The sequence below is a fragment of the Solenopsis invicta genome, chromosome 6, assembly GCF_016802725.1.
Source record: "Solenopsis invicta isolate M01_SB chromosome 6, UNIL_Sinv_3.0, whole genome shotgun sequence".
NCBI lineage: Eukaryota > Metazoa > Arthropoda > Insecta > Hymenoptera > Formicidae > Solenopsis > Solenopsis invicta.
The window spans coordinates 14,510,679-14,530,835 of record NC_052669.1 but is presented as its reverse complement, the minus strand read 5'-3'; the positions used below and the strand labels follow the sequence as shown (position 1 = coordinate 14,530,835).

At 39.2% G+C, this 20,157-nt stretch overlaps 2 protein-coding genes across 8 annotated transcripts in view; one reads left to right on the top strand and one right to left on the bottom strand.

Annotated features, from left to right (window-relative positions):
- LOC105198089 (follistatin) overlaps positions 1-20,157 on the top strand; it is a 621,281-nt gene that overhangs the window by 321,710 nt on the left and 279,414 nt on the right. The window lies entirely within an intron of this gene.
- Positions 10,630-17,948, bottom strand: LOC120358097. Its single transcript, XM_039450814.1, has 3 exons — positions 16,353-17,948; positions 11,530-16,281; positions 10,630-11,409 (listed from the first exon to the last, which is right to left on the bottom strand). Exons 1-3 carry the CDS (start codon positions 17,946-17,948, stop codon positions 10,630-10,632), a joined length of 7,128 nt encoding a protein of 2,375 aa, XP_039306748.1.

The window sequence follows — 20,157 nt, the reverse complement described above, 5'->3', positions numbered from 1 at the left end:
GAAAAATCTCATAATGCTCCGCCTTTATAACATTTACGTGTTTCCTTTCTTATGAAAAAACACCATAACAGCCATCTAATGATGGTTTTGTGTACTACTATACGCAAAGAAAAAAGTATTTGTGACTATAATTGCATGGTTAAGGAAATAATTATGAGAGATGCATCGGATAATGATTTTTACCATATAGCCGGATACCGCGATAGTATTTCCCAACTGTACGTTACTCTACGTAACGTCATCTTCACAATTACGTGTTAAATTTAATTACATTAAATAAAAAACATCATTTTTAAAAAGTGAAATATTATTTATCTTTAAAATATAAATCATAATACAAATGAAAATTCAACAAACAGCTAATTAATTGAAACATTCAAATTATTTAGTTACGTCGCAGCGACGTGCACAAGACGTATCATATTTTCTGCGACTTTGTGATTAAAACAGCATGTCTCTGTTACGTCCGGTGCAGGCAGGGATAATAAGTTAGATACGAATCATCCCAAATATGTTCTGCGGACGTCCTACAAACGTCATACTGCAGCAATGATAAACCAGGATGTCCTTTTGGACGTCCTTGGAACGTCCTGTGGACGTACGAAATACTGGGACATTACAAGGACTTTTGTGGAAATGTATCGGACGTCCGGGGACGTCCATGTGTTGTGTGGGTAATTGCAAAATTGACTTTTGCAACATGCTCTTTACGTCAATAATGTTTTATTACGCTTCAATACTACTTCTAATTGTTATTTTTTGACTGGTATGGTCATGGGCAGAAAAAGGTAATAATTATTTATATAGTTTATATTAAAAATATGTAAGGTTAAATAATCAAAGGGTTAGTGAGAGTGTTTGCGCAATATTCAAGATGCAAAATTTCTTCCGGTTCAAATCAGCTGTACTTCAAATATAACGTTTTATTAACAATATCACAAGTGTACGAGTACCTCAGTGTTAGCGTGTTAAGTTGTTGTTCCGAAATCTTTGAATTCTGCCGGCGCCGACATGCATTTTCAAAAATTTATACAATAATGCGTAATTGTAATAAGTGAATTAAAATGGTATATGTAAAACAGTGAATACAGATTAAACTATAAGAATAATAAAATTTGTTTAAAAAAAAAAAAATTTTTTTGTTCTCGGAAACATCAGATTTGATCTTGTTACGTCCAGGGTTAAAGAAGGGTAGATGAGATATAGAGGGAGAAGGGAGGGACGTAACAATTCGAGAATGTGCACGTGCGGCACGGGAGAGCGCGTCGACAACCCGGGATATAGGTCAGTGGGGCCCGCAGCGGGGGGCCCCAATGGCAAGATATCCGGGATGCTCCGCGTCCCTTGGTCCTATTTTGAGGCAACAAACTTAATTGCTTTACCTCGGGATTGGACCTAGTGCTTATCTTGTAAGAGCAAGGGATGGTGGTCGTGGTTATGAAATTAGCACCAATTAATTATGTACCTGGTTTATTTCAATCAGTAGTAAATGAGAATACAAATTTGTTTATCTTACAGGATGATTTATATTCACAAAAAAAACTGTTTAAATAAAGCCTCTATAATTTTTTTTAGTGAACAATTACAATGTCGAATATAACTGGGGCTATGATATAATTATAATGTTAGACTAAGAGAAGGGTAAAATCAAATATTATATCCATATAGAATCGGTTTTAACTGAGTGTTCTAATATTTTTAAGCTAACAATTACAATGATATAATTATAATGTTAAACTAAGAGAAGGGTAAAATCAAATATTATATCCATATAAAATCGGTTTTAACTAGGCGTTCTATAATTTTTAAGCTAAACAATTACAATGTGGAGTATACTATACAACTGATTTATTCCTATATCGGATAATTACTACTTATAATTTTCTTAACTATATAAATACATATGTATATATATATACGTGTATGTATATGTGGATGTAGGTGTGCGATTTACATTGGAAGTTCTTTTAATACAGCGGTGTTGGGGCGGAAATGATTTAAGAATATTAGTTTGGGGACTAAATAATAACTTGGGTATGTATGGGGAAGATACACCGGAATGAGCGAGTCGGGGGGAGAACGGCAAAGGAAGGCACGGACCGCTTCAAGATCAAATTCTTCGGGCCCGAGCGAGAACGCGCCAGGAGGGAGTGGGGCAGAGGACATTGGAAGTACCGACAAAACAGATTCCAATGACTGAAGGGGACCAGGGGCAAAGTAGCAGCGTGGGGGAAGGGGTGGTAGCTCCTCTACGAACTCTATGCTAAGCGCAGGGCTAGGCGAACGATTCTCGTCCTCGAGATCGTGAGATCCGAGGATCGGAGGGGTTGAATAAGTTTCCTCCTCCTCCTCGAGATCGCGGGGCCCTTCGTTAGGAGAGTCCGCAGGAGGTTGGTCTTCCACCAGGTCATGGGCAACAGGGATCGGAGATCCAAGAGGAGAGAGTGAAACAGGAGAGTCCGGGAAGATCCTATAAGTTAACTGAGAGTCGGGGGAATCGGGGCGAGGAGAGTTATCTATGGGGGAATTGGGGGGAAATTCAAACGGGGGAAGTCGCTCTTCCTCCGGCGCTACCGGGGAGTACGAGATCGGGGGGCAAAGTAAGTTAACTTGGGCGGCGATGTCGTTTATCTCTTCCTCGATAGCTTTGAGGCGGCGGATTCGGCGATTGTGACGATTCCGGTGGTGCTTCGCGGCTGCTCGGGACTTGTACTTGTGGATTTTAGGGGTTTTATTGTTATTCACTAAAAAAAAGCAAAACTCCGTTTCTCTCTGTGTTTATCGAAAGGTTAGATTTTAAACCCTCCTTCGGGTTAACTCGAACAGCGTTCGAGTGAAACTAGAGAAAGAGATTGAAGTTTAAAAAGGTTCGAGTGAGTCTAGGAAGAAAGAAATTCTTACGAGTGAAACAGAAGTAATAAAGAGATTCTTCCGGATCTCCTCTTGTGAGTAAATCCCAAGAGGAAGGAAAAGTTAGTAATAAAAAGATTCTTCCGGATCTCCTCTTGTGAGTAAATCCCAAGAAGAAGGAAAATTAGTAAAAAAAGATTCTTCCGGATCTCCTCTTGTGAGTAAATCCCAAGAAGAAGGAAAAATTAGTAATAAAAAGATTCTTCCGGATCTCCTCTTGTGAGTAAATCCCAAGAAGAAGGAAATTTAGTGAAAAAGATTCTTCCGGATCTCCTCTTGTGAGTAAATCCCAAGAAGAAGGAAAAATTAGTAATAAAAAGATTCTTCCGGATCTTCTCTTGTGAGTAAATCCCAAGAAGAAGGAAATTTAGTGAAAAAGATTCTTCCGGATCTCCTCTTGTGAGTAAATCCCAAGAAGAAGGAAAAATTAGTAATAAAAAGATTCTTCCGGATCTCCTCTTGTGAGTAAATCCCAAGAAGAAGGAAAAATTAGTAAAAAAAAGATTCTTCCGGATCTCCTCTTGTGAGTAAATCCCAAGAAGAAGGAAATTTAGTGAAAAAGATTCTTCCGGATCTCCTCTTGTGAGTAAATCCCAAGAAGAAGGAAAAATTAGTAATAAAAAGATTCTTCCGGATCTCCTCTTGTGAGTAAATCCCAAGAAGAAGGAAATTTAGTGAAAAAGATTCTTCCGGATCTCCTCTTGTGAGTAAATCCCAAGAAGAAGGAAAAATTAGTAATAAAAAGATTCTTCCGGATCTCCTCTTGTGAGTAAATCCCAAGAAGAAGGAAAATTAGTAAAAAAAAGATTCTTCCGGATCTCCTCTTGTGAGTAAATCCCAAGAAGAAGGAAAATGTTGCAAAGAGAAAAGAAGAGAGAGAGAGAGAGAGAGAGAGAGAGAAGAGAGAGAGAGAGAGAGAGAGAGAGAGAGAGAGAGAGAGAGAGAGAGAGAGAGTATGAGAGGGGAGAGTAATAAGTTTAATGAATATATTATATTTATTACAAAAATCCTTCGCAAAGAGAGAAAAGGTGTTCAAAAAAAAATCAAGGGCGGAAATAAACTAGGTGATTAATTCTGGACTTACTACTTGCTGAATGTGTGAGTGTCGGTGATAGTGAATGGGATACTCTCGGAGCCGCAGGCCTCCAAACTGGGCCGCACTCAGCGGGAGATGACAGGTCCGGTCGGAGGGATTGCGCGTGCGATGGACAGTGGTCTGCAGATCCCAACCAGGGACGTTTCGAATGGCACCTTTTTCTTTCGACCGAGACTTGCACTCCGTACGAGTTTAAAGGCCGCGATCCGAGAGTCGCAGAACTCGAACATACAAGATGCCACGGAACTGCGATTCGGAATGATCAAGACTAGACTGCGCGCTCCGCTGGAAAACGCGCCTATTTATACAAATTTTCGTCTATGATTCCCTTTGTCCCATCGAGGGCCGTGTGCACCACTTTATTCATTAATACACCCACGTGCAATATTTACTTTTACGACTTTTTAATATTCCTCGGTAATTGTTATCCGAGAAAGCGGCAGGTTTGACAATTGAACTCTCAGAAGCATTAAATGTCAAAAAATTCTTTGATTTGTTGCTATGCGGGTGTCGGGCATCAGAACTCAAAGGGATGCACACGTGCGTCTTCCAGATCCCTGATTTTACTATCTTGAGTGTTTCCGGTATCGAGCAACGGTGTCACCTCAGATCTCCTCAATTGATGAATTTATAACTACTTAATTTCCGACATCCGGTTATTGCCGTGAGAGTCACCGAATTCTTGGGATCGGGGTGAGATCACCGTCGCTCGCCCGTTAATTAGAATATCCGTTGGTTGCGAAGGAAAGAATCGTTACTCCGCAGGACGTAACACCCCCCGGCTTAGACAAATGTTGGGGATGTACAACATTTGCAAAGAGATTTGATTCCTTTCCTTCGACAACTATTAATTCTTATATTGAAGAGGGAAGATCTATATCTAAATGCGCTCAGGTGTGCGTTGTGAGTTATATAGAAATAGGAAAGAAAAGGGCGACCTCCAGATCCCCTTCCCTTTTTTTCTTTCGTATTCCTGGTTATTTATTTGTTTAGTGTTATTTACTTAACTACCAGCGCCGCGTTTATAATATAAAAATTCTTATTTTCGGTAAGGTTTTACATAATTCCCTGATAGATGCAAGGCATATATATATATTCTTATAAAAATATTTGCATAATATATAATAAAGGTTTCCCCTCTTTTTTTTTTTAATAATAATAATATTTTTTATAAGGATTTTTTTTTTTTTTGCATTTCTTACATATTTATATATTTATCCCTTTATTCTTCTCTATATATGTGGATGAAAACAGGAAGGACAAAGAATCTTTTCTATTTCCTTCGTGTTCCCAAACACTTATTTATTTATTAGCACTCGTTTAATTATCTAAACGTTTAAGGTACTTACACAAGGTTAGAGTTCTATTATTTCAATGGAAGATATACGAGTATATATATAAATATGTGTTTTACAATTACACACTCTGTAAAGAAAAATCAATAAATTTTTTTTTTTTTTTTGTTATTAATTTATATAATTTGTTGATAGAAGTATATATATATATATATATATATATATATATATATATATATATACCTTTCATACATAATTTTCTTCTTCATTTTTTCACTTTTATTCTACTATATGCGTTTAAATATATATATATGTATACTTATATATACGTATGCGTATCCTACGTGTGAGTAATGACGGAAAGAAAAGGCAAATTTAAATCTCTTTTCTTTTCTTCGTGTGATATACCTATTGGTCTATCGAATACTTATTGGTCTATCGCTAGCTGCTTAATTGTTTATTGTTAGTTATCTTAGTATTTAAGATGCTTATACAGAATTAAGGTCCCTACGTTATTTTGAGTAGAATATATATATTAAAACGATTTTTTTTCTTTTTATATATATATATTATTGTTTTATGAATATGTATATTTATAATTATGCATATACTCTTCTCTTTATTCCTAATTGTAAAGACATGGAAGAAAAGGTAAATTTTTATTATTATTTTTTTCTTCTATGCTTCTGATTGCTTATTTGTCCCCTATTAATTATCTAAACTACCGAGGTTACGCCTGCGGTGCTAGGTGTTATGTTATCTTTTGGTAAAATATACGTTTATAGTTATCTTTGGCACAAGGTTTACCTATTTCTCTCTTTCTTTCTTGTACTGATATGTGGAACACTACTTGATCGCGGTTAACAGCAGGGGAGAATCATTCATCTGGTCTAACCGGGTCTATGATACCTTTGTTGACCAATAGAGGGGTACCCCCATCCCATTTTCAGGCCCACGATGTCTGCGTATTCGAATGTATTGAGGCACTCCTGACATTCTTCAATATCCCTGTATCTCAGCATTACCTGCAGGCAGCGGGTGCATTTGTCCTGGTTGTGGAGAAAATCCATGTGAGCCAGGAGGTGTGCTGAGACAGCCGCGTATTTTCTTTGTTGGTCGAATGTCATCGCCAGGTAGCAACCTTCACATATTTTTTTATAACTGATGAATCGTTGATATATCGGGCGTCCTCTCAATGTAGTGACGCATCGGAGTTTTCCCATGAGTATGACAGTGCTCAGACAACGTGATGAAAATTTTTCTTCTTCTTCTCGTCCCTTTTTTCCCCAGCAGAAGTTGCGAATTGCAGACATCATTTGCGTATACGTATGCTGCAATCGATCAAGTAGTGAATAGATGTATACAGATAAAAGGAACAGAGGAAGATTTTTCCTCGTTTTACCTTATGCTCAAATACAGGTGACGATCAGTTCAGTAATTTTTTGAGATTTTTTTTTTTTTTTTTTGCAATCTTATTTTCCCTTAGTATTATACGTAACACTACGCTTGCGTAATCTTAAGTTTCCCTTGAGGAAATGGCTACAGGTATGCCGTGGCCGGCATTTAGGAGTGTTCTGTCGGCGTGGTCGAATCGTTCTAGACAATCTTGACAAGATTTGGCCATTCTAACCATTACCATTATTTCGTGACATATAGCGCAACGGTTTTGATGCACGGCGTTTACATGGATTAGATGGTGCCTAAATAGACGAGTATATCTGAGTTTCACGACGGGTGTCAGAACTACGTAGCATTTGCTGCAAATTTTTGAATAATCATCAAGTTGTTGAAATACTCTCAAGTTTCCTAAGCTGGTAACACACCGGAGATCGCTCAGATATAGATAGTCTTCCCAGAACAACTCGGCCCAGTGGAGGCTGAAGGACTCCCGCATGTTACATGCTGTAATTGAAAATTCATCGATTGAGTTATATATTTAACTACTACTACATATATATATACATATATATATATTTTTTTTTGTTTTATTATTATTATTATTCGGGGATAAGGTATTCGATGAATTTCCTTAATTGGGAGGTTCTTCCCCCTCCCTGAGTATTTAGTTCTGTTGTACTATCTTTGACATAGTTGATGGACATTAATTTTTTGCTACTGTTCCTGATGGTATAAAGAAATATGTAGTTGCTTATAATGTTAACGCGGTATTAAAAATTTGTAGATGTCTCGCCCTCTCGTTGGTTGCTGGAGTTCTCTTGATGATTGTTGTAGTCCTCAGGTGTGATTGCGATGGCTATTCCCCATCCTTGGTCTAAGCGTTTTTTGAAGGCACGTTGATATCCCGTAGTGCATCCTTTACAGCTGCTTGTCGGTCTGATGTTTATCATCCTTCCTTTGCAAATTGTGCATTTGTCTCTGTGCTCTACTGATCTCCTATGGACCAAGTTGTGCGGGAACAGCGGTGTATATTTTGATTTTTGATCAGCCGCCATTTTCTGGTAACAGTCGCTGCAGAACAGTTGTAAGTTGTCGAGGCTCATATAGATTGGTCGTCCTTCTAACAGGGTGATGCATCGAAGTTCCTCTCTCAGGTATTGATTATTTCGTGAATTGTGGCTTACGGTCTGGCTCCACGTGGTGATCCATGGATCTTCGCGACTCATTGGTACTTCGACCGCTGGGACGGATCGAATATCGTCGCAATGTTCACCATGTCCTAGCAATATCATTATTTCCTTAATTTTGATTTCACCTTTGTTTTCACCCCTTAATCGTAGTTCAACAAGGGCTACTTCATCCCTTAGAGTTCCCAATATGTTGATCCATCCTTCTTGCTTTCCGATTATTGCTTTGATTGCCTTTTTTGCTCTTGGTGACCATGGTCCTCCAGAGGTTGATTTTAGGTAAGCCAGTCCGCAAGGTACACCTTGCCATGGTAGTGTTTTGAATCTATTTTCTAGCGTGTAGATTTCTGTGGGTCGTCTTCGGACGATGCGTCCCCAATCTAACAGGGCTACAGTTACTTTACCATTTTCTTCGATTCCATCTGTAATGATTCCTCTTTTCCATTTTTGTCCTTCTCGTGTAACTACTGGTTCTCCGCTTATTGCGTAATCAATTATAGGTTGTAATAACTGTGCCTTTCGGCTCGTCTTTTTATTTAAGTCTCTTTGCATTTTTTTAAAATCCTTCCGCATGTCCTTCAGATGTATCCAGAATCGAGTGGGTGAGTCTACCTTTACCACTTCGACCGCTTGTGGGTTCTCAGTCAGCAGTCTTGGGTTAGTGCGTTCGATTTGCATATCTATAAGAGAATGGTAGCAGACCTTTTAGCCTTAAGAATGCACATATTAATTGCAAGATATGTATATACGTGTATATATTTTTATTATGTGAGTAAATATTGGTGAGTATTTTATAAGATAGTTACTTGATTATTATTAGATTATTGGTTTTCTACCTAACCAACTTTATTATTATTACATCTATGCTTTAGATCGAGGGGTATACTTTTTCCAAAATATTCTCGGTGTCCCGAGCATGCCCTAATTTCAAAAGAATGTCTTTGATGTCGAGCATTTCGCTCCCGCAGTCGTTTCTTGTTTCTAGTTTTACAAGCGCTGCTTCTTCTTCCACATCGCCCATGATGCTGATCCAACCTTCTCTTTGTTCAACTAGGAACTTTAAGAGCTCTCTGGCTCGTCGGGGCCATATCCTTTTTATTGGACAGGGCCCTACGTGAGCTATTGCGCAAGGAATTGCCCGCCATTCAAAGTCGCGAAATCTGTCCTCAAGCTGGTAAATGTCGCAGAAGAGCCGTTCGACGACGCGAGCCCAATCCCTGAGAAGAATAGTGGCTGTCCCATCTTCGTGGGTGTCAAGAATAATTCCGCGCTGCCATCTGTGCCTGTCGTGGACAGCAACAATTTCGTCTGGTTTAATGTCTTCGGGTGGGTAGTGCAAAAATCGACTTCGCCGTGCCATTCTGCGTTGGAGTTCCTCTAGTAGCTCTTCGAAGTCGTCAGCAGAGTTTTGCAGATGTACCCAGATTAGAGTGGGCGCGTCTGCTTTTATTATTTTCACTCTCAATGGGCTCCTTGTCAGAAGTCTTATGTTCGTGTGGCCAATATCCATAGTCATCTATAACAATAGAATGGGAACTGGGAAGTAAAGGATTGGTTTAGTTTTTTAATTCAAGGGTGTAGGTAGTGGCTTCCCGCGGGGAAAGCAAGGGATAGGTATGTCTTTCTTGCGTAGGATCGTCTTGTAGTTCAGAAAGTTTTACTTCTTCTAGTTCGGACTCAGCAGGAGCTGAGGGTGATGATTTTTTTAATTTGTATTTTTCTTTTCCTAAATGTAGCAGGAGTTGGGTGATAGAATCCCATATTGCTCCCACTAAATATACTGACCATCCGTACACGGTATGTAAGGCGTACCCGTGTACAAAGGTATCTATTATTAGTTTAACGACTCTTGCCGACATATAGATTCCAATTATGCCGGCGCTGACATTTCCAAAAATTAAGAATCGATTCCAAAAATTTTCCCATGCTGTCGCGGCTATTTTTTGTATGGAGGCTTCGTCCAAGAGGTTAGAAATAGATCCCCCATTTATAGAGCTTGATTGGCCCATCATTCCTTGAGCCACCGTATTGAGTAACGCGGGTCGTTCAGCAGGAAACATTATGTGATCTCGAAGTGTTTCGAGGTCATTATCTGTATATATTCCGCTCGTGGCGAGTGAGCCGGGACTAATATACTTCCATGTCGATTTGGTCATGGGTTTCATAATTATTGGAGGAAGTGATTCGACTGGTCTAGGTGTAAACTTATACCATGAATCTTCGAGAAGGTACATGGCAGGTGCAAGTGAGTTGCACGTAACTTCTGTTCCTTGGCGTAACAAAATGTGAGTTTGCGGAGTTAAAAACAGACTTTCATTATTTCGTAATACCGGCAGTTGATCGTAACATTTCTCAGTACGAGCGATCTTTACTTCAACGGGTACGCATTTCACTATGTGTATCACTTCTCCAGCTAGCAGGGCCATATATCCTGGCCCTTGCATTATGTGATAAGCGAAAGCGTCTGGGGCGTGAGTGGCGAGAGCCAATGCATTTTTTAATACTTTCTGTTCGAGAATACATTGTTGCTGGAGAACATCTCGATATAACTGGTTTACTTGGGTGCGCACATGTTTTTCTACGTACAAAAATTTAGAGTTTATATAGGTAAAAATATCGAGGTTTTGTGGGCGGTATTGTTTACCAAATATCGAATTTCCGAAGGTTGTTTCGTAAATCAATAGTTTCGGATGTTCGGTTCTTATGAGTGTATACCCACAATGTGTATACTTTCCCCTCATTGTTAATGCGAAAATTGTTGAGATTTTACAGTGTAGACTATCTGGGATTCCTTCCCGGTATCATCTATTAACACGTCTGCGAATCCGTCATAGAGGGATGCGTAATTGGAGAGTGCACATTGATCCGCAGGAAGCGGGTCCCAGAATGTGTTTCCTCCTTCTAAATCTATACAATGAGTAGCCTTGAAATCGCAAGTCACTCCTGAGCGGAGCATTAAGCGATTAGAGTTTAGTTGGACTGTTGCTTCGTAATCTTGAAGTGTGATTTTAACAGTGGCGAGCACGATCACGTTAGGCCAACTCCCGAAAGTATCGGAATAACTACCTCCGTGACACCCTCCTTCATCTATGTGTCCTGCTAAAATCAACGGCCGGGAGATTGATTGATTAGCCTTTAATTCGGATATAACAGTGATTCCATGTCGATAGACTCCGATCCATTGCATTCGCATACAGGATTCACGAGATGTTTCCTCTATGTACGAATATTTGCCATTAAGTACATCGCTGGTGTGGGAAAACATTCCGCATGTTTTCACTATTCTATCGATCTCGACCTTGCATTGCCTGACTCTTACGGTTTTAAATTCATTAATCTGTATGAGTTGTATGTAGGTTTTGGTTTGGTTCACGCGTTGAGGGGGTATATCGCATTCTTCGGTATTGAGTAGAGACATTGTAGTTATATTAGCCATTGGTGATCCACAATCGTAGCCTATTATTCCATTCGTTTTGCGCGTCCATGCTATTATCAACATTATAGCAATAAGCCGGGAATCCATCTGAAATTTGGATTATTGTTGTTACTATTTATTTAAATTGTTAGAGGCAGGTTTTATATAGGAAATTCTCAATCGGTTTGGATGCACAATTCGGCTATTTTTCTTTATTTTGATTTTTACATCATTTTTGTTCAGTATTTCTAAGACTTCGTGTGGCCCAGTGTAATGAACCCCAAATTTACCGGGTTTAGGCCCTTTTAATAAGAACACTTGATCCCCAGGCCTAAATGTTTGCGGATTGATTTTTTTATCATAATGTTTTTTGGATTTAATTTTTGCCTCAACTACATTTTCTCGGGCATTAGTTTGGATAGCATGGAGCTGAGTGGCTAAGTTTATTAAGTAATCGTCGTAGCTTGTTAGTTTATCCTCAGGCCCGAATAATTCGCCTGAGGGAATTCTTGCTATTTTACCAAAAACTAACTCATAAGGTGTATGCTTGGTGGCTTCATGGACACCAATATTATAATTGAACATTGCCAATCCGATCCATCGATCCCATTCTTTTTGATTATTTGCGTACTGTTTCAAATATTCACCTAACGCGTGATGTGATCTTTCTAGAGATCCGTTGGATTGCGGGTGAAAGGCAGTTGTCCGAAACTTACGAATTCTGAACAGCTTTGCGATCTTTTTCATTAGTTCGCTAATAAAATTTCGTCCTTGATCTGTTAGTATCGCCTTAGGCGCTCCCAACACACAAATAAATCTATCAACAAAGGCTTCTGCGATTGTCTCAGATGTTTGATCTGGAAGGGGTATTCCCATGCAAAATTTAGTTAATTGATCTTGCAATGTTAAAATATATTCACTTCCTCTTTTAGTTCTTGGCAAAGGTCCTACAATATCCATAGCTACTTTATCGAAAGAGGAACCAGGCGTGTCAGTAATTATCATGGGTTGTTTAGTTTTGACTCGCACCAACTTTTTTAATTGACATTGTAAGCATTGTTGTATGTATTGTTGGATATCGGACTTCAAATTTTCCCAATAATAATGGTGTTTTATTCTACTATACGTTTTCGTAACTCCACGGTGTCCACCTGTGGGTGAGCAATGTATCTCTCCGATTATAATTGGCCGAAGATCCTTGGGGGGATATTTAATTAACCCATTACATATTATTAATTTTGAAGTTGAATTTATAAAGGTTGATTGAAGTAAAGGCTTAATGTTACTCCATGGGACGTTGTTCACAAAGTCTGATTTTGCGATGCTTACTGTTTCCAGTTTTAAATTTTCAATAATATTGCGTAGGTCTCTGATGACTGTTGTGATTTGAATTAAAGTCATAGTTGGTCCTTCGCGCTGTCTTTCGCTAATAGGCAAAGCTATATGATAATGTTTCTTATATTTTACTGCCTTAGCTTCACCCAGGGTTAGAGCTCCTAAATTTGGTATTTCATTTCGCTCGAATAATTTTTGCGAGCCCAAATCTAACGGACTTCCATCAGTGTCAACAAAATATGCAATATTATCTTTTCGTAAAAATAATAATTCGCGAGAATCGATTGTGTTAGCCTTAATTATTCGATGTTCAATAATAATGGGTTTTGATTTATGTTTCTTTCTCCTTATTTCCTCTTCTCTTCCTTCTTCTTGGCTCTCTTCTTCGTCATTCCTATCGTTGTTACCTTTGTCCGGTGGATCGTTTCTTTCTTCTATTTGCTCTATTTCATCTATATGTTCATGCGAATCTTGAAGTGATATTTTTTGTTGGATATCTTTATTTCTGGTCTGGTTTCGAGTTTGCATTCCATTGGAGCGGGGTGGTTCATGAATTAATACCTCTTCTGTGGTTTGTAATTGCTGCGATTTATTCTGCTCCTTGCACATGGAAGGTATCGGATCGGAGTTTTCTTCGGGTAGATTCTCATCGAGTAGCAGGTCTTCGATTTCCTCATTGTCCGAAAGGTAAAGTTTGAAATCGTCATCTTCTCCTTCTTCATCTTCAGATTCTTCTAATATTCTAGAAATGATTTTCGCGTCTTCTGGGTCATCGGGGTTAAGAATTTTATTCCGAGTGATAACGTTGCAATCATCTTCTTCCATATTTACAGGGTTTCGAGACAAGGCATCCGCGTTTACATTGGTTTTTCCTGCTTTATATACAACGTCGTATTCGTATTCCGATAATTTTAATCTCCAGCGAAGTATCCTCATATTTGCATCTTGGGCGTTTTTAAACCAAAGCAGAGGTTTATGATCGGTTACCAATGTAAATTTTCGTCCGTATAAATAAGCTCGAAAATGTTTTACACAATATACGATAGCTAAAGCTTCTTTTTCGTAAGTGTCATATTTAACTTCGTTATCCGTTAGAGTTCTCGACGCGTATGCTATTGGTCTATCTTTATTCACTTCACCCTGTGATAAGATACCTCCTACTGCTATACCAGATGCATCGGTGGTTAAAATGAATGGTTTGGAAAAGTCAGGATATTGAAGCACCGGTTCTTTGCATAATTGCTCCTTTAATGTTTCAAAGGAATCTTCTTGATCCGATGTCCATTCAAAACGAACATCATTCTTTAATAGATTTGTTAATGGCTTGGCCAATTTTGAAAAATTTGATATGAATCGCCTATAATACCCTGCCAATCCTAGAAATTGTTTAATATTCTTCGGTGTCTTGGGTCTGGGGAACTGTCGGACGGCTTCCAGTTTCTTGGGATCAGGTTTAATGCCATTTCGGCTTATTATGTGCCCCAGATAGGTTACCTGTGTTTTTAAAAATTCGCATTTATCGGGTTGTAGTTTTAAGTTGGCTTTTCGGAGTCGATCTATTAACAGATTGTATTTTCTTTCGTGTTCTTCCAATGAGGTAGCGTAAATAACAATGTCGTCCATATAAACAAACAATTCCTTGCCTTGTAATCCAGATAACACTAAATCCATGAGGCGTTGAAAGGTGGCTGGAGCGTTTTTTAAACCGAAGGGCATTCGTTCAAATTCGTAGTGGCCAAAGGGTATCGTGAATGCAGTCTTGTGGCTATCAACAGGATCCATTTTAATCTGGTGAAATCCTGAGGCTAAATCACACACTGAAAAATATTGCGCTCCACCTAACTGATCAATGATATCAACAATATTGGGTAATGGATAAGCGTCGCCAATAGTTTTTTCGTTCAAAGCTCGGAAATCTAGAACCATTCTCCAACGCTTATTTCCCTTCGAGTCTTCTTTCTTAGGTACTATCCATATGGGTGTGTTGTAAGGTGACTGAGATAATTTTACTATGCCTCCTTCTAATAATTCTTCGACTTGTCTATTTATTTCTTCCTTATGGATTTGTGGGAACCGATACTGCCTAGTATTAATGGGTCGATCATCTGTTGTCGGTATCTGATGTTGCAACACATGAGTTGCCGTTAAATTTTCTCCGGGAATATGGAATCTATCTTGACTATAAGATATGAGATTCGTTACGCTATCTTTCTCCTGCGTATCTAAATGCTCTAGTCGCAATAATTCTATAATATCCGCGAGTCTGGTTTGCTCTATCTTTTCGGAGATTTTTAAGCATTCGTGGGATATTTCACTCTGCATCTTTCGCTCCTCTGTGCTTGTTGGAGTTTGTTTATCCTCGGATTTTTCAATTATTTGTTGAAATGAGGCAATATTTTCTGAGGATGATTCGCTTTCTTCAGAATAGCATAAGTTATTTAATTCTTTTGCTGGTCTTTTAATGATGGAACGAGAGAGGTCATCACTTCCTATAAACATTCCCCTTTTTGGAACATTTATTTTTTCAGGGAGAATTAAAGAGCTCTTTTCTTTTAGCTCTCTTGGAACAAAAACCGCATCGCTCGAGGTTTGGTAACTTCCCTTTTCACGATCGGCAGGAGTGGAGGGCATTGGAGGAGGGGTTTGGAAATTTTCCCCTCTAATAAATTTGAGATCCTTGGACAATTCAAGGGGGGTTTGGTAACTTCCCTCCTCATGAATTTTTGGATCGAAGGATATTTTGGAAGAGGTTTGAAAACCTCTCTCTCCATAATTTCGAGAATTAGAATTCTCACTTAATATTTTGTTCTCCCTTTGAATCTTATGTTCAATTTTTTCTTTAATTTTTGCCTCGTTTTTGGGTTGATTATCTTTATTTTTTATCTCTTCATTTTTATTTTTGCCATTCTCTCTCGTTTTTATTTTTCCATGTTTATTTACGATTTCACTTTTATCATTAATTAATTTTACATCTCCGTAATCCGTATTATTTCTTCTTTCGTCATTAGTTTTTCCTTCTGTTTCTCCTTTATTTTTTCCTAGTTTATCTTCATCTTTTAACTTATAATCGTCGAACATATCATCCAAGGGTTTAAGATACAATGTGGGTACCTGAACTTCTGCCTCTTCGTCCAAAGTACTTATTACGTTAAGATATGCTTTACCGTCGATATTTTCTGCTATGGTCTCTCTCGAATAAATCCCATGAGCGATTTTCTGTTTAGGAATGTATCCGATTTTTATTTCAGGGTTCCCTATTCTTACATAAAACAGTGACTCAGACCGGGGAGCTGCTGTAATAATTTCTGGGGAAAAGAAAGGAATATTAGTGCCCGATACATTTAAATAGCCTTTAGCATAGTCTATTTTTGAAGAGGTTTGTTTGAAGAAATCATTACCTAATATACCGGACTGTGATATCGGAAAATTGCTTGACACAATGTGGAAGGTTATGTCCTTCTCAAAAAGGGGCAGAATAATTTCTCCGATAGTATAAACAGGGTACTCATTTATTCCGCTTAATTTCAAAATATTGTTATAATTGATAATTTTATTTTCGGGTACAAAGCGCTCTTTAATTATATTGGGTCCACTGCCTGTGTCTAATAAAAAGGTAGTCTGCGGAATTGACTCACAAAGTTTTACCTGGATGGTAGGTACACGACTATGCTTATCGAGATTTATGGTTACCTGACGGGCGGTCAATGCATGGTTACTCGTCTGGTTTCTTGGGCTTCCGGCGGGTGTGAGATCCTTCCGGACCCCTGCTGCACACCCGACGTCGAGGGCCCGTTCGCATTTCCCGAACCGTTAGCTTTCCTTCGATTATTACTTGCAATTCGCAGTTCGCAATTCTCAAGGAGATGCCCCTGCTCTTTGCAATAACGACACGTTACTGCGTCTTTAGGTGCTACACTTGCCCTTGCGTTAGATCGACAATCTCTCGCGATATGCCCAAAATTATTGCAATTTTGACAGGTTGGTCTGGGCTTATTTTCTGTGTTACGCTGTTCATTCTGTTTTTTCCAGCAGTTATCCGCCGTATGCCCTAGTCTATCGCACCATTGACAAATTACCGAAGGCTTATTTTGACTACCAGTTTTGTTAGTTCGACAGGATTTGGCATTATGACCGAGTTTGGAACACAACTGGCAAATAATATTAGTTTGTTGTATTAATTTGACGGATTGTCGATTCTGAGGATCGCGGAATCGACATTTGTCAGCAGAATGTCCGCGTTTTTTACAAATTTGGCAGATTAGAATTTCTGTTCCTAGATTAATTTTATCGAGAATCTGAACAGTTTGAGTCAACTTCCTACACTTAGAGGCAGAGTGTCCCTCCTTGTAGCAGATTTGACAGGTTTCACGCGATTGATTGATAACTGATAGTTGCCCTGAGGTGTTATTTTTGCCCTGTCGTAGATCGGTTATTGAACGTAATTCTCTTTCTATTCGTAACGCGTCGGATACTGTCTCCTGGACACTTAAATTTCTCGCGATTCTTTGTTCGATTTCGGGTTTTAATCCTCTAATGAAGCATTTGCTCATATCCCTCTCTAATGATGCTTTAATATTTTGGTCGGGAGCAGCATTTCCCCAGGACTTATACGCTTCCAATATTTGTTTGCCCAATAATTTCACTCTATTCGCATAAGTAACTACATCTTCCTCATTTTTTTGATATATGCAACCTAATTCTCCTTGCAACTGGTATAAGGTTTTAGATGGGCCGTAAACTTGTTTCAAAAACGCGGTTAATTGAGCAATGCTGTCAAAATTTTGGTCTTGTATCGTTCTACGAGCCTCGCCTACAATTCGCGTTCTAATAATCCGGGCGAATTGAGATTCGGTCTCACCGGGTAACATAGATTTTGCCTCTTCGCATCCTTCAATAAAATATGATAGCGGGATATTCTGCCCGTCGAAGAACGGGACGGCTTCTACAGCGTATTTTAAAGTATTCAAAGTTAAAGGATGCGTCATTTTTCTACGCTTTGATTTACGCTTAAGGGTAGGTTCGGTATCGCGCTCTTTCACAGTATTGTCTGCGGAATCGCCAGAACCGTCGGAATCGCCAGAATCGTCGGAACCGCCGGAACCGGGCACAAGCGTCTTGTCGTTATCTTTTAATGAACCTTCTGAATCGTAATAGGTAAAATTAATTGATTTAGGAGTGATTCTAGGGGGTAGGACAGGAGTTGATGTGTGTATTATCGTGTTTTTTGAACGTCCAGGAATACCCTGATTCTCAATAGCACTTTTGTAAGTACCTTCAACTTCTTCTTTATTCGATCCGGACCTAGTATTCATCCCTGCTCTTTAAGATTGCACTTGTCATCCCGGACGAGCCCCCAAAAATTCTCATATGTTACGTCCAGGGTTAAAGAAGGGTAGATGAGATATAGAGGGAGAAGGGAAGGACGTAACAATTCGAGAATGTGCACGTGCGGCACGGGAGAGCGCGTCGACAACCCGGGATATAGGTCAGTGGGGCCCGCAGCGGGGGGCCCCAATGGCAAGATATCCGGGATGCTCCGCGTCCCTTGGTCCTATTTTGAGGCAACAAACTTAATTGCTTTACCTCGGGATTGGACCTAGTGCTTATCTTGTAAGAGCAAGGGATGGTGGTCGTGGTTATGAAATTAGCACCAATTAATTATGTGCCTGGTTTATTTCAATCAGTAGTAAATGAGAATACAAATTTGTTTATCTTAAAGGATGATTTATATTCACAAAAAAAACTGTTTAAATAAAGCCTCTATAATTTTTTTTAGTGAACAATTACAATGTCGAATACAACTGGGGCTATGATATAATTATAATGTTAGACTAAGAGAAGGGTAAAATCAAATATTATATCCATATAGAATCGGTTTTAACTGAGTGTTCTAATATTTTTAAGCTAACAATTACAATGATATAATTATAATGTTAAACTAAGAGAAGGGTAAAATCAAATATTATATCCATATAAAATCGGTTTTAACTAGGCGTTCTATAATTTTTAAGCTAAACAATTACAATGTGGAGTATACTATACAACTGATTTATTCCTATATCGGATAATTACTACTTATAATTTTCTTAACTATATAAATACATATGTATATATATATACGTGTATGTATATGTGGATGTAGGTGTGCGATTTACATTGGAAGTTCTTTTAATACAGCGGTGTTGGGGCGGAAATGATTTAAGAATATTAGTTTGGGGACTAAATAATAACTTGGGTATGTATGGGGAAGATACACCGGAATGAGCGAGTCGGGGGGAGAACGGCAAAGGAAGGCACGGACCGCTTCAAGATCAAATTCTTCGGGCCCGAGCGAGAACGCGCCAGGAGGGAGTGGGGCAGAGGACATTGGAAGTACCGACAAAACAGATTCCAATGACTGAAGGGGACCAGGGGCAAAGTAGCAGCGTGGGGGAAGGGGTGGTAGCTCCTCTACGAACTCTATGCTAAGCGCAGGGCTAGGCGAACGATTCTCGTCCTCGAGATCGTGAGATCCGAGGATCGGAGGGGTTGAATAAGTTTCCTCCTCCTCCTCGAGATCGCGGGGCCCTTCGTTAGGAGAGTCCGCAGGAGGTTGGTCTTCCACCAGGTCATGGGCAACAGGGATCGGAGATCCAAGAGGAGAGAGTGAAACAGGAGAGTCCGGGAAGATCCTATAAGTTAACTGAGAGTCGGGGGAATCGGGGCGAGGAGAGTTATCTATGGGGGAATTGGGGGGAAATTCAAACGGGGGAAGTCGCTCTTCCTCCGGCGCTACCGGGGAGTACGAGATCGGGGGGCAAAGTAAGTTAACTTGGGCGGCGATGTCGTTTATCTCTTCCTCGATAGCTTTGAGGCGGCGGATTCGGCGATTGTGACGATTCCGGTGGTGCTTCGCGGCTGCTCGGGACTTGTACTTGTGGATTTTAGGGGTTTTATTGTTATTCACTAAAAAAAAGCAAAACTCCGTTTCTCTCTGTGTTTATCGAAAGGTTAGATTTTAAACCCTCCTTCGGGTTAACTCGAACAGCGTTCGAGTGAAACTAGAGAAAGAGATTGAAGTTTAAAAAGGTTCGAGTGAGTCTAGGAAGAAAGAAATTCTTACGAGTGAAACAGAAGTAATAAAGAGATTCTTCCGGATCTCCTCTTGTGAGTAAATCCCAAGAGGAAGGAAAAGTTAGTAATAAAAAGATTCTTCCGGATCTCCTCTTGTGAGTAAATCCCAAGAAGAAGGAAAATTAGTAAAAAAAGGATTCTTCCGGATCTCCTCTTGTGAGTAAATCCCAAGAAGAAGGAAAAATTAGTAATAAAAAGATTCTTCCGGATCTCCTCTTGTGAGTAAATCCCAAGAAGAAGGAAATTTAGTGAAAAAGATTCTTCCGGATCTCCTCTTGTGAGTAAATCCCAAGAAGAAGGAAAAATTAGTAATAAAAAGATTCTTCCGGATCTCCTCTTGTGAGTAAATCCCAAGAAGAAGGAAATTTAGTGAAAAAGATTCTTCCGGATCTCCTCTTGTGAGTAAAT

Excerpts from the sequence above, each read along its gene's own strand:
- LOC120358097 (XM_039450814.1), bottom strand. The coding sequence starts at position 17,948 with ATGAATACTAGGTCCGGATCGAATAAAGAAGAAGTTGAAGGTACTTAC. Across the intron at positions 16,282-16,352 it reads AAGCCCAAGAAACCAGACGA|GTAAAACTTTGTGAGTCAAT; the intron begins GTAACCATGCAT and ends CCTACCATCCAG. Across the intron at positions 11,410-11,529 it reads AAATACTGAACAAAAATGAT|ATGGATTCCCGGCTTATTGC; the intron begins GTAAAAATCAAA and ends TCCAAATTTCAG.